We start from the raw sequence: 16475 nt of genomic DNA, 5'->3' as shown, positions 1-16475 counted from the left end.
CCGAATTGCAACCTGCACATGCACAGACGTGCCGCTGTGGACACTGCAGGTTGCGAACTTGCATCCCGCATGGATCACGTTTGCAACCCGAGAGTCCACTGTATTTTGTATAACAGCTTAGCAACATTCACTGACACAAGTTTAACACTGGTACTTGTCTAGCTCTTGCGCTAAGAATTCAAAGTACTGCTCAGGTATTAGATTACGGACTTTTACAACAACTCTGGAGTGGCGAGTTGTTCTGATGCTAAATAAAAGAAGGCCGACAGAAAGTACCTGTCATTCAGGAGTAGCTCTCGTCAGGAGAGAGATGTGCAAGAACCTAAGAGACCCGCTGGATCAGGCCAGCGGTCACCTATTCCTGAATCCTGTTCTCAGAGTGGGAAACCCATAAGTAGGACCAAGTAGAGCTACATATTGTTTTACATGAACTGCTTAGAGGCTATTTTGATTAAGCAGTATATAAATCTTGTTACTTAAACAAACTCTCTCCCTCTAAATATCTGGCCGGGGCCTCTTTTTCGCCTGTGAAATTACTTCATGCGTTTCCTTCTCAGTATTCTATTTGGCATTTACGATTCCCCTCCCTGACTCCTAGATTAATTACTGTATACATTACCTCTCTTCCCAAACCACTGCTGAGCATTTCCCAGTTCTCTGTTCCTCTCACGCTTTTAAGACTGCAAACCTCTATGAGAAACCTCTCTGTTTCTGTATAATAAACTATGAAACCTCAGTTAACAAATCATGTGACTTTTAATCTCAGGGTCCTGGGTTCGAGTCTCATTTGGGCAAAAGATTCCTGCACCTCGGGGTCCCTTCCACCACTACGATTCAGTGATTCTTCTCTCATAATGGCGATGAGTTCATGGCAGTGAAGAAAGCTGATCAGGACTCCCCCGCTTCCGAGTTCACACTGGTAACCACCAAACTATGCCAGATCTACAGAACGGAACTATGTTACGTGAACATACTGCCTCTGAGGATGTGCCAACTGCCGTTCGCTCACCGCCAAGTACCATAAGGCTCAGGGGCAATTCACACATGTATGTCAATCAACCACAAGGTCATAAAAAGGAGCTATCACAGCTTAACCACCAGGGCCAAGGTCAGGCATAGGTAAACTCCAGCCCTCCAGATGTTTGGGACTACAATTCCCATCATCCCTAGCTAACAGGACCAGTGGTCAGGGATGATGGGAACTGTAGTCCCAAACACCTGGAGGGCCGGAGTTCGCCTATGCCTGGCCAAGATCCTTCAACAGCATCTGGCACAGCTTTGAACATAGAACTTTTTCAGCGCCGTGAGTTCACACCATTACCTGCCAGTCATTAAGTGTTGGGCAACTGTGACGAAAAACCAAGGAAGGCACATGTTGTGCAACCCAAGTGGTGTTAGCTTTGAGGAGCAGGGATTCCGTCACAGAAATATTGGCTTCTAAGTGCTGACTGATTTAATTTATGCCATGCATAACGGGAAGGAGCTGCTGTCGCAACAAAGGGTGACACAATGCTTGTGATGAAAATGCGAAGATCCATTCCCAAGTTGTGTTGCTTTCCTAGCGCCATCGTTTTATACATGAGAGGGCAGTTGAAGAAGCTTGGGGGGGAAATGTTTAAAAGTATTTTTCCAAAAAAAGACCCCAGGGTCCTTTTTGTTGGGAATAACTCAGATGGAAATTCCCAGGTGTTGGAAAAGGTTATTTATGTATGCCACTACCGCAGATTGTATTTTGTTAGCCCAAAAACGGAAAACGAGCAAAGTCCCAACTAAAGAAGATTGGCAACTTAAACTGATGGAATGTGTGCAGCTTGCGGACCTAACATATAGAATAAAAGAACAGGAAGAACACATGTTTAAAGAATATTGGAAAATGTTTATTGAATATATGGAGGAAAATTGTGTTTATTTGAAAACATGGGCAGCATTATGATAAATTCAACAGTGTAAATAAGTTTTGATGGATATAATAATGGAATACTGAATGGTTTAGTTTATATAAAATACGCAGGGATTTATCTTGTGCAAAATGAAGTGAAGTCATTGATATTTTAAGTTTGGTTAAATTTATGTTTGACACTTTAGAATATTCACTTAATTTAAAATTTAAACTAAAAAAAGAAAGCAAAGCAACTGCACAACTTGGGTAAGTGTTGATTCCCTGTCCTCTCTTTCTTCTATTTTACAGTGAACTTTTCACTACCCCCCAATGAACACCCTGATTCTCTGCAAGTGATAAATAAAAACAGCATCCACGTTTAACGGGAAGTCATGTGTTCCCCCATGTATTGTCTTCTCCCATAATTATTGCCTGCAAATAATAATTATTTTTTAAATCCCCTGGAGACGGTGCCGTATGTTTGATGGGAAGTGATGGTGAGAAAAAGTTCTGTCCCGAGAGTGACGAAGTGCAAAGAGAGACAAACATAGGAGGGAATTTTAAAGGGCGCGTTTTGTTTTTCTTTTAAAAAATACAGCAGCTCAAAGCTTATATAGAACAATCCCCAGATAAGCCTTCAGACCATCTCTCCCCATCCCCGCCGACCGCCTCGCCCCAACCACCGGAGCGCAACCCTAAGGCCCAAACCCTCCTTTAAGCGTAACGTGTGAATGCGAGCAGTTGCGCGCCGAGGCTCCTCACCTGTCGGACTTGCAGCTCCACGGCTTTCTGCAAGACGCGGGCCACGAGCAGGGCGACGCTGGCGATGAGCAGGGTCATGGACAGCACGCCCACCGTGCCCAGGCAGAGCTTCCTCATGGCGGCGAGAGGGGCGAGCGAGCGAGCGGCTAGGCCGGGCCGAGGGCGCTGCGTAAATGCGCCGGGCGGAGAAGGCGAGCGAGCGAGCTCCGCGCCCTTCCCACTGGGCGCTCCCAGCCCAGGGCCGACCAGGCGCTGCCTCCCGGCCAAGCGCCTCCCTCGGCCCGAGAAGGCGGAGGGAAAGAAGCCGGGTCCGGAGGGGCGGCGGAGGCGGCTGTTTTGGGGCGGAGCGACGCGCTTCGGTTTCGGTTTCCCGAAAAGGCGCACGACCCAGCGAGGCCACCCGGCTCTCCAAGGCGCGCCGGCTGGTGCGCCTGCCCGGGATGAGCTCAGCGCTGGGCGAGGCGGTCAGCTGGTAGGGAAGCCCCGAAGCGGCCCGGCTGTTGGTGCTGCTGGGCTATTCACCGCCGGCCAGGCCCCACGGCTTTCCCCATCCAAGGAAAACACTAGCCGGATTAGTCACGCAATGTTTTCCGCTATCTGCGCTGCCGGCGATGGCCTGCACTTTCCCCTCCACACAATCGGCTCGTGTTTTGTTTCTTTGCAGAGCCCTGATTTGCAATTTTTGCAGATTGATCTTTGGCAGATTCTTCTCGCTTGCTGGAAATCTCCCAAGTGGGGAGAGACGCTGGTTGCACTCAATAATAATTATTATTATTATTATTATTATTTATTATTTATACAGTGGTACCTCGGGTTACATACGCTTCAGGTTACATGCACGTCAGGTCACAGACTCGGCTAACCCAGAAATAGTGCTTCAGGTTAAGAACTTTGCTTCAGGATGAAAACAGAAATCGTGTTCCGGCGGCAGCAGGAGGCCCCATTAGCTAAAGCGGTGCTTCAGGTTAAGAACAGTTTCAGGTTAAGTACAGACCTCCAGAATGAATTGAGTACTTAACCCGTGGTACCACTGTACTCTCTTCTTGAGATTCCCATGCACTGCAAGAAGATCAAACCTATCCATTCTGAAGGAAATCAGCCCTGAGTGCTCACTGGAAGGACAGATCGTGAAGCTGAGGCTCCAATACTTTGGCCACCTCATGAGAAGAGAAGACTCCCTGGAAAAGACCCTGATGTTGGGAAAGATGGAGGGCACAAGGAGAAGGGGACGACAGAGGACGAGATGGCTGGACAGTGTTCTCAAAGCTACCAGCATGAGTTTGACCAAACTGCGGGAGGCAGTGGAAGACAGGAGTGCCTGGCGTGCTCTGGTCCATGGGGTCACAAAGAGGCGGACACGACTAAACAACCACCACAACAACATTTATACCACGCCCATCTGGCTGGGCTTCCCCAGCCACTCTGGGCGTCTTCCAACAAAATATTAAAATACAGTACTCAGGTCCTGCATTCAGGCTTCCCGCAGAAACACCTGGTTGGCCACTGTGAGAACAGGGTACTGGACAGTGCCAGATTTACGTATAAGTTAAACAAGCTATAGCTTGGGGCCCCACTCTCTTGGGCCCCCCAAAAAATTTAAAGGGGAAAAAACAACAATGTACATTTCCAAAATATAAGATAAAAAACAAATAAAATAAAACCTACCGTATTTTTCGCCTTATTGGACGCACCGGCCCATAGGACGCACCTAGTTTTCAGGGGGGGGAAATCAAGGGAAAAAATATGATTCCCCCCCCCCCCGCAGCTCTGGGAGCAGGAGACAGGCTGCACGCAGCCTGTGCGCTACTCCAAGATCTTCTCCCTGCTTTTGCGGGAGGTGGCGGAATTCCCCCACCTCCCGCAAAAGCCCACAGGAGCTGTGCGCGACTCCTACGGGCTTTTCGACCAGGAGGGAAAAGGGACTGAAATGGCAAGTCAGTCCCTTCTCCCTCCTCGGGGAAAAGCCCCCAAGAGCGGCGCGCTCTTCAAAGGGTGCGCGGCTCCTGCGGGCTTTTCTACGAGGTGGGGGAATTCCCCCACCTCATAGAAAAGCCAGCAGAAGCAGCGGAGCCCCTTTAAAGAGCGCGCGGCTTTTGCCTGCTTTTGTGGGAGGTGGGGGAATTCCCCCATCTCCCGCAAAAGCCCACAGGAGGGTTGGAGAGTAGTGGGAAGGCGTCGCACGCCTTCCCGCTGCCCCCCATCCTCTGGGGCTGGCGATGGGGGAAGTGCTGCTTTCCCCACCGCCAGCCTCAAAGCCGGGTTGGAGAGTAGCGGGAAGGCGTCCCGCGCCTTCCTGCTGCCCCCCATCCTCTGGGGCTGGCCGTGGGGGAAGCGCTGCTTTCCCCCCCGCCAGCCTCCAACCCGGGTTGGAGAGTAGTGGGAAGGCGTCGCGCGCCTTCCCACTGCCCCCCATCCTCTGGGGCTGGCGATGGAGGAGGCGCTGCTTTCCCCCACAGCCAGCCTCAAAGAGCAGACTCTCCTGGCTTCAGCGGAAGCAACGCAAAGCCTCCGGAGCGCAGGCTTCGGAGGCTTCGCGTTGCTATTGCTGAAGCCAAGGAGCCTGCATTCGCCCCATAAGACGCACACACATTTCCCCTTCATTTTTGGAGGGGGAAAAGTGCGTCTTATAGGGCGAAAAATACGGTACATACAGCAACAGTGTTTTGTGTTGTGTAGGCTCCTATTTGTTATGTGCAATTGGCTTTAGATACCTATTAGGTCCATAAATTACCATATGGCATACATTCAACACAAAAAACAGTGACAATTTGTTGTTGACAAAGGACAGCTGGACATATAAAGGCCCCATTAATTTCAGTAGCTTAGAGCCTCATCAAACCTAAATCCGGTCCTGGTACTGGACTGTTGTTATTTCATAGAATCACTGCATGGTAGAGTTGGAAGGGATCCCGAGGGTCATCTAGTCCTACCCCCTGAAATGCAGGAATCTCAGCTAATGGCCATCCAACCTCTGCTTAAAAACCTCCAAGGAAGGAGAGTCCACAACCTTTCAAACAGCTCTTACAGTCAGAAAGTTCTTCCTGATGCTAAGTCCAAATCTCTTTTCTAGTAACTTGAAGCCATTGGTTCGGGTCCGACCCTCCAGAGCAGGAGAAAACAAGCTTGTTCCATCTTCCATGTGACAGCCCTTTAGATATTTGAAATGCAATATTTGAATATTATAAATGGTGACCCTGCACCATAGGGTCCCAGGGTTGGCTGAAACTATTACAATACAATGTTAATATTCAAAATATTCAAAAACCATGTTACATGATGTTAAAAGCAGCTTATTCAACATAAAATTAAAAATAAGGTGGGCCTCTGGCCTCATCCAGCAGGCTTTTCTTGTGTTGTTTATAGAACAGGTATTTGCAGATCTGTCAACACCAGTGGGGCACCACCAAAAAGATCTCACCAGCTGATTGTAGGGTCCAGGATGGTTTGCTGTTGAGGAAGGAACCCTATTAGGCAGTCTTTTTTCCTCTGGGTTTTGAAACATAAACCGAAAGGCAGACTTTTGGGAGATGAGAATGTTGGCGGAAGCAGAGGCAAGGGCTTTTTGCTTTCTGACATTTTCCCACTCAGACCCCACCCGACATTCAATTCTTTCCCAGTCGTGAAGGAAGTGATACAAGAACAGATCAATATAAGCTTGTAAGAAAGCATTGTCAAGACCTGGGAGAAACATTCCACCGCCTCTTTGCGTACCAAAGCCATTCTTCCCCGTTGTGAAGGAAAAAAACTGAGCAAGCGCTTTTCTGGAAACCATACGAAATTTCCCCAAATTGCTGTGGCCTTGTCAGATCTCCTGTTCAAAGGGTGTCTGTCTTGCCTCACCCCACCTCTTGAACTTATGTATCAGTATCTGTTATTGTTGCAGATCGTAAACTTTCAGGCAAGGAAGTTGAAATATACTCGGAGTCAAGTGAGGATTTCATGCTCTTTATTCAGCTCATAGTGGTGAGGAATGCCAGTTCTCCTGAAATGTCTGCTTTATATACAATATTTATACAATGGGCCCCACGTGATTGGCTAATTCCGGGATTCTCCTGTAGGCCAATCAGGTTGTGGATTCACTTCTACCTGGAGTTGGATTGTTCTAGGACCAATCAGACTGCTGCCTTTTGGATCCTATTCAACTCAGTACATAATGGAAGTAGAAGGCTGCTGTGTCCTCTACAACCATTAAAGTACCCCCAAACAGATGTAAATTGTCTTTCTAGCAGCAGAAATGGAGCCAAATGGCTGAGTGCAATGGTAGTCCTAGGCAGGGGTAAGAGATAATAGAGAGAAAATATATGGCCTGTCTTTTTAGCGTATATGAGCCATAGCGGATATACAAAAATAGGACAGCCACGATCAATAAATTACCTGTCTGCTGTTTATTGATGAAGCATTAATTGTTACAGAGTAAATTTAAAGATCATTACACAAGACAGAGATGGGGGAGCTAGGAGGAGGAAATAAGCCAAAACACCTTCCTGCTGATTTGTTTTCTATCCATCTCCCTGCTGTTTGTTTTCCATCCTGAAAAATAAGCATCTTTTAAATGATTTGTTGTCAGGATGCACTGCAGACCTGGAGTCAGAAAGAGGCAGGAAACCATTAGACTTGCATGTTATGTTTTAATACTATTTTCTTATAGCCTACGCAACAGTGAAATGTCTCTTGTTACTTTCTGAAAATCTCCTGTTATGTATTTCCCTAAGACTGCCATCATGCAAGAGGCTATTGGGCTGCTAACAAGTGTCGCAGAGAACTACAGCTTAAGGCAGGAGTCAGCAAACATTTTCAGCAGGGGGCCGGTTCACTGTCTCTCAGGCCTTGTGGGAGGCCGGACTATATTTTTTGGGGGGGGGAATGAACAAATTTCTATGCCCCACAAATAACCCAGAGATGCATTTTAAATAAAAGCACACATTCTACTCATGTAAAAACACGCTGATTCCCGGACCATCTGCGGGCCGGATTTAGAAGGCGATTGGGCCGGATCCGGCCCCTGGACCTTAGTTTGCCTACCCACAGCTTAAGGGATAGCCTTCTGAGAGCTGCCAGGCTATCACAGCAGCACTAGAAGGTGGTGATACTTCTTAAATTCTCTATTACTCTTAATTATCATTAATAATTCTCTGCATTGTCTTTCTTGCAATATTTCAAATAATCATCCTTACAAAACTTCTTGCAGTCCTACTGGCGTAATCTGTTCATTACAATTACTTTTCAAATAGTTCATAAATTTACTCCAGTCTTCTAAGTATCTCTGGTCCGGCAGGTTTCGAATCCTTCCTGTTAATTTATCCAGTTCTGCATAGTCCAGCAATTTCATCCGCCATTCTTCTTTCATTGGTAATTCTTCTTGCTTCCATTTTTGTGCCAATAATATTCTTGCTGCCGTCATTGCGTATAAAAACAACTTACAATCCTGTAAGTTGGACAAGTTGGCAGAGGACAACCATGAAGGAAGTGGTGGCATTCCTTTTAGGTATAATCACAAACGATATTCCTGAAAATCAAAGGAAAGTATTCCTCTATGCAACAACAGCTGCCAGGATGCTTATGCCAAAAAAGTGGAAAGGGAGAAAAATTCCATCAATGAAAGAATGGCAAATTAAAATTTGTGAATATATAAATCTGGCAAGACTCACAGCATTCATAAAGGGACAATTGGACCAAAAATTATTAAAAGAATGGGGATGTGCTAAAGAGTATATGAAAAAACATTGTTCTGGAGTAAGCATATCGGTATGTAATGAATGATGCTTTGCAGGGTTAAAGAAAGAGAAAAATGGTGTAAAAAGTATAAAGATAGAAGTAATCTACATTAGACACAACAACTTAGAAAGAGTAAAATTTCTGAGGTCTTAGAACAAAGGAAGGAAGTCTATATGTGTATATGTATGTAATGATGAGATTAGAATGATGATATGGTTTTATTTGTAGGTGTGTATTTTTTTCTTTTGTGTTCTTTTTTCTTTTGTGTTCTTTTTTCCTTTTTATCTTATTGTTTGTACTGTTTTATTTGGGATTCGGTGTTTGTAATTTCTGTTGTAATTTTGCATTGAAAATAAAAAAATAAATTAAAAGAAGGAGGAGGAGGAAGTGGTGGGTTGTGGGAGAGCAGGACAGAGCATCCACAACCTGTGACTGTTCTTGTGTGGTGTGCCTGGACACACCTGTTTGTGCCTTCATCCTCCTCCTCCTCCAAAGAATAGAAGAAGAAGAGCTTGTTGGATCAGGCCAGTGGCTCATCTAGTCCAGCATCGTGTTCTCACCGTGGCCTCCCAGATGCCTGTGGGAAGCCCACAAGCAAGATTCAAGAACAAGAGAGCTCTCTCCCACTATGGCTTATAGCAACTGGCATTCAGAAGCATTGCTGCCTTCAACTGTGGAGGGAGATCATGGCCATCACAGCTGCTAGCCATCAATAGTCCTCTCCTCTGTGACCCTCATGGTCATAGTCTGGTGCTGCCAACCACGGCTGAGCTCAGTGGAGGAAGAAGGCAGCCAACCAACCAAGTCTCAGGGGAGGTACTTGCCTGGAGGCAGAGTCCGTATAAAATGTCCAGTGCAGTCCTAAGGTCAGGAGTATCTCAGTTCACGTATAAAACCGTCTATCAAAAAGTTCACTCTCGTGGCCTATCCCCACAACACCTACTCACTATGGGCCCTACTAAAGCAAACAGTCTAACTGGTCAGTCTAAAAGATATTGAGGGACACAGGTGGCGCTGTGGGTTAAACCACAGAGCCTAGGACCTGCCGATCAGAAGGTCGGTGGTTTGAATCCCCACGATGGGGTGAGCTCCCATTGCTCGGTCCTTGCTCCTGCCAACCTAGCAGTTCGAAGCACGTCAAAGTACAAGTAGATAAATAGGTACCACTCCAGTGGGAAGGTAAACGGCATTTCCGTGCACTGCTCTGGTTCGCCAGAAGTAGCTTAGTCATTTTGGCCACATGACCCAGAAGCTGTACGCCGGCTCCCTCGGCCAATAAAGCAAGATGAGCACCACAACGCCAGAATCGGCCACGACTGGACCTAATGGTCAGGGGTCCCTTTACCTTTACCTTTTAAAAGATATCGAGCATCAGAACAACCTAGCCACTATAAGGAAATTCTGCCCTTGGTATGTTCATTTTCCACCTCTCCATTTTGATTCTCTGGCCCCATATCTGCACAAACTTATTATCCCAAAATACAGACGTGCTTTTACACTTGCAAGACTGGTTGTTTAGCCATCTGTGGTACTTGAGGGTTGATTCCAAAAGATCCTGCCTGAGAAACGTCTTTGCCCCTGTGGAGATGGTAGCACCGAAACAGCGGCACACGTCCTCCTGTCTTGTACTCTCTACAAAGACCTGAGGAACGAGATCATCGCCCCACTCGTACTAACCATCCCAGGGCGCTCAACCACTGCCACAATGTCCTTTCTTCTATCAGTTCAAAATGAGCAGATAACAGCAAAGGTTGCTAGGTTCATAGCAGGGGCAATCAGAATAACGGCCACTAACTGACTGCTGATTCAGGACTTTAAATTGTGCTCTTATATCAAATTTCCTTTTCTGCGTATACTGTAATGTTTTACTGTTGCTATGGCCATTGGCTAATGCGAATAAAGTTTTTTCTTTTAAAAATATTTATTATTAATAATATAACAAATTATCATAACATATCATCTTCATCATTTCCCCCCCAATTCCCCCCCAATAACCCTCCCTCCCCCCCAAGACTTCCTCTCTCTGATTTTTTAACATACGTTGTTTTCTGCTTATTATAAAATTATGAAAATCCTTAAATTGTTTATCTGTTATATTAACAGTCAATAAATGTGTGTATGTTTATTCAAAACCTGCCAAGGAGTCCAATTCATTTTGTTGTTTTTTTAAGTAGTTTGTAAAAAGTTCGCATTCTTCTTTAAAGTCACGGTTGTTCTCGCAGTTTATATGTCAATTTCGCCAGTTCTGCATAATCCATCAATTTCTCTTGCCACTGTTCTTTTGTCGGGGTTTCCTCATTCTTCCATCCTTGTGCTATTAAGACTCTTGCTACCATTGCCGCATACATAAATAAATTCTTTATTTTCCTTGGCAGGTCTTTTCCTACAATCCCTAACAAAAATGCCAAATGCGAATAAAGTTTTATCAGCTATCTCAGTTCATGTAGTCAGATGATCTGGGGGTCAAGAAAGCTGAGGGTCCAAGGTCACGAGAACCAAGAAGCAGCAAGGAACCACAAATGTTGTTTCCAGCAACTGACTGAGGCTGGAAACCTGCTTACGAAAGCTGGAGCCAGCTGGTTCTCCTCAGGAGCAAGAAGGCTGATCAGCAGGAGGCGGAGTCACTTCGCCTTCTGCTCCTTCAGGCTGCTGCTCAACAGGTGAAGCTGACTCCTAGCCCATGATACCCATGGGGAGGGGGCAAAAGGTTTGGTGAGTTCCAATGGGCACTGGGGGCTTTGGTGAGGGAGTTGGGGTTGGCACTCCTTTGCACCTCTGCCATGGGTGGGGGCAAAGCAAAAGATGGAGGAAGATGGCAAAAGGTCGAGTCAGTACAGGGCAGGGTTCGCAACCCTCCCCGTGCTTTCAAAGCGATGTTGGGATTTGGGCAAACCACCTGCCAATCAAGCGACATTGAAGTTATGTCAAATGGTAGACCTGTGGGTTGCCCTGCCCGGCTGTCAAGCTTGGCCTATGGGGTGGGAGCCAAAACGTGTTCCCCACCCCTGGTCTAATGGGCCAGTAGCGCGTGGGGTTTGGCGGGGTGTGACAAGGGATGGGGGGGTTGCTTTGGGGCTGGGAGTGGTGAGCGATTTGTGCAGGGGTGGCACCCCTGAGTTTAAGAATAAAATTCAATGTGACGTATTATTATTTTAAGTCCTAAGTACTGTCTCTGTTAAAACTTAAAAAAAAAGTACTGTCTCTGTTAGGGACGCGGTTGGCGCTGTGGGTTAAACCACAGAGCCTAGGACTTGCTGATCAGAAGGTCGGCAGTTCGAATCCCCGCGACGGATGAGCTCCCGTTGTTCGGTCCCTGCTCCTGCCAGCCTAGCAGTTTAAAAGCACATCAAAGTGCAAATAGATAAATAGGTACCACTCCGGCAGGAAGGTAAACGGCGTTTCTGTGCGCTGCTCTGGTTCGCCAGAAGCGGCTTAGTCACGGTGGCCACATGACCCGGAAGCTGTACGCCGGCTCCCTCGGCCAATAAAGCGCGATGAGCGCCGCAACCCCAGAGTCGGCCACGACTGGACCTAATGGTCAGGGGTCCCTTTACCTTTACCTTTTACTGTCTCTGTTGTTGCTGCCTCGGGGGATCCCGAATATTCAGGCAGGGCTGGCAACTCATCTGTGCAAGCATGCTGAATCATAGAATCATAGCATTGGAAGCGATCCTGAGGGTCATCTAGTCCAACCCCCTGCAGGGCAGGAATCTCAACTAAATCACCCCTGACAGATGACTAAAAAGGTAAAGGAGCCCTGACAGTGAAGTCCAGTCACGAACGACACTGGGGTTGCGGCGCTCATCTCGCTTTAGTGGCCAAGGCAGCTGACGTTTATTCGCAGACAATTTCTCCTGGTCATGTGGCCAGCATGACTAAGCCGCTTCTGGCAAAACCAGAGCAGCGCACGGAAACGCCGTTTACCTTCCTGCCGGAGCGGTACCTATTTATCTACTTGCACTTTGACGTGCTTTCGAACTGCTAGGTTGGCAGGAGCAGGGACTGAGCAACGGGAGCTCACCCCGCCGCGGGGATTCAAACTGCTGACCTTCCGATCAGCAAGCCAAGAGGCTCAGTGGTTTAGACCATAGCGCTACCCGTGTCCCAACAGATGACTATCCAACCTCAAAAAACTCCAGGGAAGGAGAGTCTACCACCTCCCAAGGGAGTCCAGATGTCTCAATGCTAGGAAAAGCCCACCTCACCAATGGAGCTGACATTGCCTTCCAACAGAGCACTCAAGAAGGATGAAGGCAGCATGGGATAATTTTATATGTGCATGCCGCACCTGTTTTCAGTTGTCGCCATAAATCCTGTCTGGATATTAATTTTGCTCAACATAATTGTTCAGCACTAGGATAAACCCTAATAAATATTCTCAGATTAGCAGAACCAAACGACTTATGTCTTGATTGTTTTCTTTTGAAATAAAAGGCCTTTACGTTGCCATTTTTTAGCGTGTTGCTTCTTGCACCTAACTCACCCTTGCAACCGGTGTGCGCTGCATGAAATAAATAGAGCCAGACTCTAGTGTGCGTTTTTCACTGGATGTTCCACTAAGTTTGATGCACCTTGCTGGCAAGTGAACGTTTCCAGGCTTGCCGACTTATTTCGTGTTGCAGCCTGGGAGAGTCGCTCTTTAATATGTGGGTGAGATTGCTGGCAGCCACAAACCTATATCTGAAGGCGCGGCGTTAGAGGTTTTATTCCCAAACATGTATCCACATGCCTCACCCATTCTCTAACTGCAGTGTGAAAAGGGTGTGTGCAAGTCTCTTCATTTTTTTAAATTGTTGTTTCGATGAGGCACAGATAGAATAGATAATGAGCTCAGCATATTTGTGAAGAGACGAAAATATCACAGGAGTGCCTTGTGCTCAACTCAGTCTCTAAACAAGAAAAGCAAACGCTGATGTACAGCTTGTAGGTTTTCCATAGGCATCTGGTTGGTCAGTATGAGACCAGAATGCTGAACTAGGTAGGCCTTTGGTAGGATCCAGCATGGCTCTTATACAGGCAACACTTACGTGCACAACCACATACCGTATTTTTCGCTCTATAGGACGCACTTTTTCCCCTCCAAAAGTTAAGGGGAAATGTGTCTGCGTCCTATGGAGCGAATGCAGGCTCCTTGGCTTCAGTGACAGCAATGCGAAGCCTCCGAAGCGCAGAGGGACCCCTCTTGCTCTCCAGGCTTCACGGATAGCCGCCTGAAGCCTTCGGAGTGCAGCGCGAGTTCCCGCTGCGCTCCAAAGGCTTTAGGTTCTTTTTGCTGAAGCCAGGAGAGCAAGACTCTCCTGGCTTCAGCAGAGAAGGAGAGCTGCGCAGAGCCCCTTCAGCCAAGCGGGAGGAGAAATGGAAGGGGCTCCGTTTCTCCTGCCACTTTGCTGAAGGGACGCTGAGCAGAGAGGGGGAGATTTTTTTCCTTGTTCTCCCCCTCTAAAACAAGGTGCGTCCTATGGTTGGGTGCGTCCTATAGAGCGAAAAATACGGTATTTGCACAGCACCGGGAAATAATAAAATAATTTGATTCAAAGCTGGAAATGGCGTGAGAGCAAGAGAGCTGGAGAGTCCTAGTTGTCTGCAAGGAGATCTGCCCCGGAGCTCGAAGAGGATATCAGTGAAAACGGAGGAAGCCCCAAAGAGACCAAAGGCACAGCGGGACTTTGTTTACGCTGCTCAGCCTCCCCGCTTAACAGCTGGTGTGTGGGTAGCTCAGCAGCTGCTTCCCTGTACATCCTTCTGCCTCCTGCTGCCCCCAGAGCTTCAATTCTAGTTGTGGATATTTTTGGAGACAGCATTTTTGGTATGTATTGGAGAGTGGCAAAGAGGGCCTTTAAAGGGTGTTTAGAGGGTGCTCCCTACTTAATGCAATTTCACTTACGCATGCGAGCCCAGAATACAGGGGATGCCTATATTCTTAATTTATAATATAGTGCTTAAGATGAGGAGCTACGAAGTACCTAAGCCAAATAATATCTCAGCCACTTTTATTAGGTAGTTTTAGACGAGCCTCTCTCTTTGTTGCCTCAGCCTCACCATCTGCCACGTGTGTCCTGTCCCTTTTAATATTATTGCTGCCAACTACTTATTTGTCTACTTACAGCATTTATACCCCATTGTTTGGACAAAAAGCAGCATACAGAAATCAGTATTTAGACAGCCCCTGCACTCAGTCTTACAGTCTAAAAAGACATGACACGTGGAAAAAGAAACAGGAGGGAGGAGGAAAAAGCAAACTCAAGCATACATGCTTAAAGTTACAGCTCTTATAACACAGTTGAGAGCAGCAATTCTTTGTGGATGGCAGTGGAACCATTTTCACAAAGGGGAACTTTATTGAGAAGACAAAAGCCTGGCTCAGAGGCTGTTTTCATAGCCACTAACTGTCCTCGCTGTCTTAAAGGTAAATGAAATATACTCGGAGTCGAGAGTGGATTTCATACTCTTTATTCAGCTCATAATGGTGCGGAGGAATGGAAGTTCCCCTAGAATGTCTGCTTTATATACATTATTTACACAATGGGGCCCACGTGATTGGCTAATTCCGGGATTCTCCTGTAGGCCAATCAGGTTGCGGATTCACTTCCACCTGGAGCTGGATTGGGTGGCTCCTGTGGACCAATCAGACTGCTGCATTCTGGGTCCTATTGTTCTAGGACCAATCAGACTGCTGCATTCTGAATCCTATTGTTCTAGGACCAATCAGACTGCTGCATTTTGGATCCTATTCAACTCAGTACATAACAGTAAAGGTAAAGGTACCCCTGACCGTAAGGTCCAGTTGCAGACGACTCTGGGGTTGCAGCACTCATCTTGCTCTACAGGTCGAGTGAGCCGGCGTTTGTCCACAGACAGCTTCCGGGTCATGTGGCCAGCATGACTAAGCCACAGCAGCACACGGAAACACCATTTACCTTCCCGCCGGAGCAGTATCTATTTATCTACTTGCACTTTGATGTGCCTTCGAACTGCTAGGTGGGCAGGAGCTGGGACCGAGCAACGGGAGCTCACCCTGTCACGGGGATTTGAACCCCCGACCTTCTGATCGGCAAGCCCTAGGCTCTGTGGTTTAGACCACAGCGCCACCCATGTCCCTGTCTTATGCTAGTCCAAAGGGGACAAAGAAGACCACAGAGAAATCTTAGTCATCTTTATTCAGACGTTCCAGCTGAGTTTTGTGTGACTTAATTCTGTATGTAATAATGTATGCGATAACGCAGTCTTAGTGCATTAGATTCAAGGGTCAGCAAACCAGATGTGCAGGGGAAACTCCTTAATGATACTTTCTATAAAAACCCCTCCCTTTTCACCTGTCATTTGCATTATCTCACTGTTAACACCTACAGGCAACTTCTAGTTGCGAAACTGGCAGCTCAAGTATATCAGCCTGAGCAGCGTACAATAATACAGAGCAGAAGAACCTGTTAGCAGATGAGATATGGAATTATTTCAGCATCAGTTGAAGAGCATACATGCATAATCAGGCCTCTGTGTAGGTTACCATTCTACAGCAACACAAGAAAACTACAATCCAGAATGTGCTATTGGGTATAGTATCAATCTTTCTAAGAATATACATCAAGGTGCAAAATATGCTTGATAATATGTGGGTAATGCCTGCTAAATTCTCAGACACCACAGGGGTAGTGGAACAAGATTTCCAGTTTTGTACTGCACAACTCCCTGTCCTGTATAACACATTACAAATTGCAGACCGCATTATGCAAAGTAAGTGAAATGTCAAAAATGTGCATAACTGACAGGAGCAAGCCAGCAGTAAATCACACCAAGCAAGCTGGAGTTAACTCCTTATGAGTAAAACAGGATCTGCACAGGAGTGTCAGGCCTAATGAGCACAGCGGCTCAGGTCTTGCCTCAGCGAGGCTCCTCCCCAGATTCCTTCCCCAGCAGCGTAAGGCTCCTTTGTCTTGTCTCTCTTTGCTCAGCCCTCTTCATTTCTCTGTGTTTTCTGAGAGATGAGTAGGGAGGCGAGAAGCTGGTTACAGCAGGAGGGGCAGACTCCCTGACTTCTTCAGCCGCCAGCCTCATCTCTGTCTTCTGGTCCCCCTCCACTTCTGCCTCTGATTCTGGACTGCTCTCTGCACAGGCTCTTCCT

The 16475-nt window shown here is 47.0% G+C and overlaps 1 protein-coding gene and 1 long non-coding RNA gene across 3 annotated transcripts in view; both read right to left on the bottom strand.

Annotated features, from left to right (window-relative positions):
• SCARB2 (scavenger receptor class B member 2) overlaps positions 1 to 2930 on the bottom strand; it is a 44654-nt gene extending 41724 nt beyond the window's left edge. The window contains exon 1 of one of the 2 annotated variants that reach the window (XM_081020947.1): positions 2642 to 2930. In XM_081020947.1, coding sequence (XP_080877073.1) covers positions 2642 to 2758 — 117 coding nt within the window. In that variant the 5' untranslated portion in view covers positions 2759 to 2930. The remainder of the gene's footprint in view (positions 1 to 2641) is intronic. The other variant, XM_081020948.1, reaches the window with a different exon arrangement.
• A 4077-nt stretch (positions 2931 to 7007) lies between these two features.
• The window catches only part of LOC308485459, a 42040-nt gene continuing 32572 nt past the window's right edge, over positions 7008 to 16475 (bottom strand). The window contains exon 3 of the long non-coding RNA XR_013990526.1: positions 7008 to 7222. This is a non-coding gene — a long non-coding RNA (uncharacterized lncRNA). The remainder of the gene's footprint in view (positions 7223 to 16475) is intronic.

Source organism: Podarcis pityusensis, assembly GCF_964106645.2.
Source record: "Podarcis pityusensis genome assembly, chromosome: 9".
NCBI classification, from domain to species: domain Eukaryota; kingdom Metazoa; phylum Chordata; class Lepidosauria; order Squamata; family Lacertidae; genus Podarcis; species Podarcis pityusensis.
The sequence above is the reverse complement of the archived record's forward strand: the minus strand, read 5'-3'. Positions and strand labels throughout refer to the sequence as shown.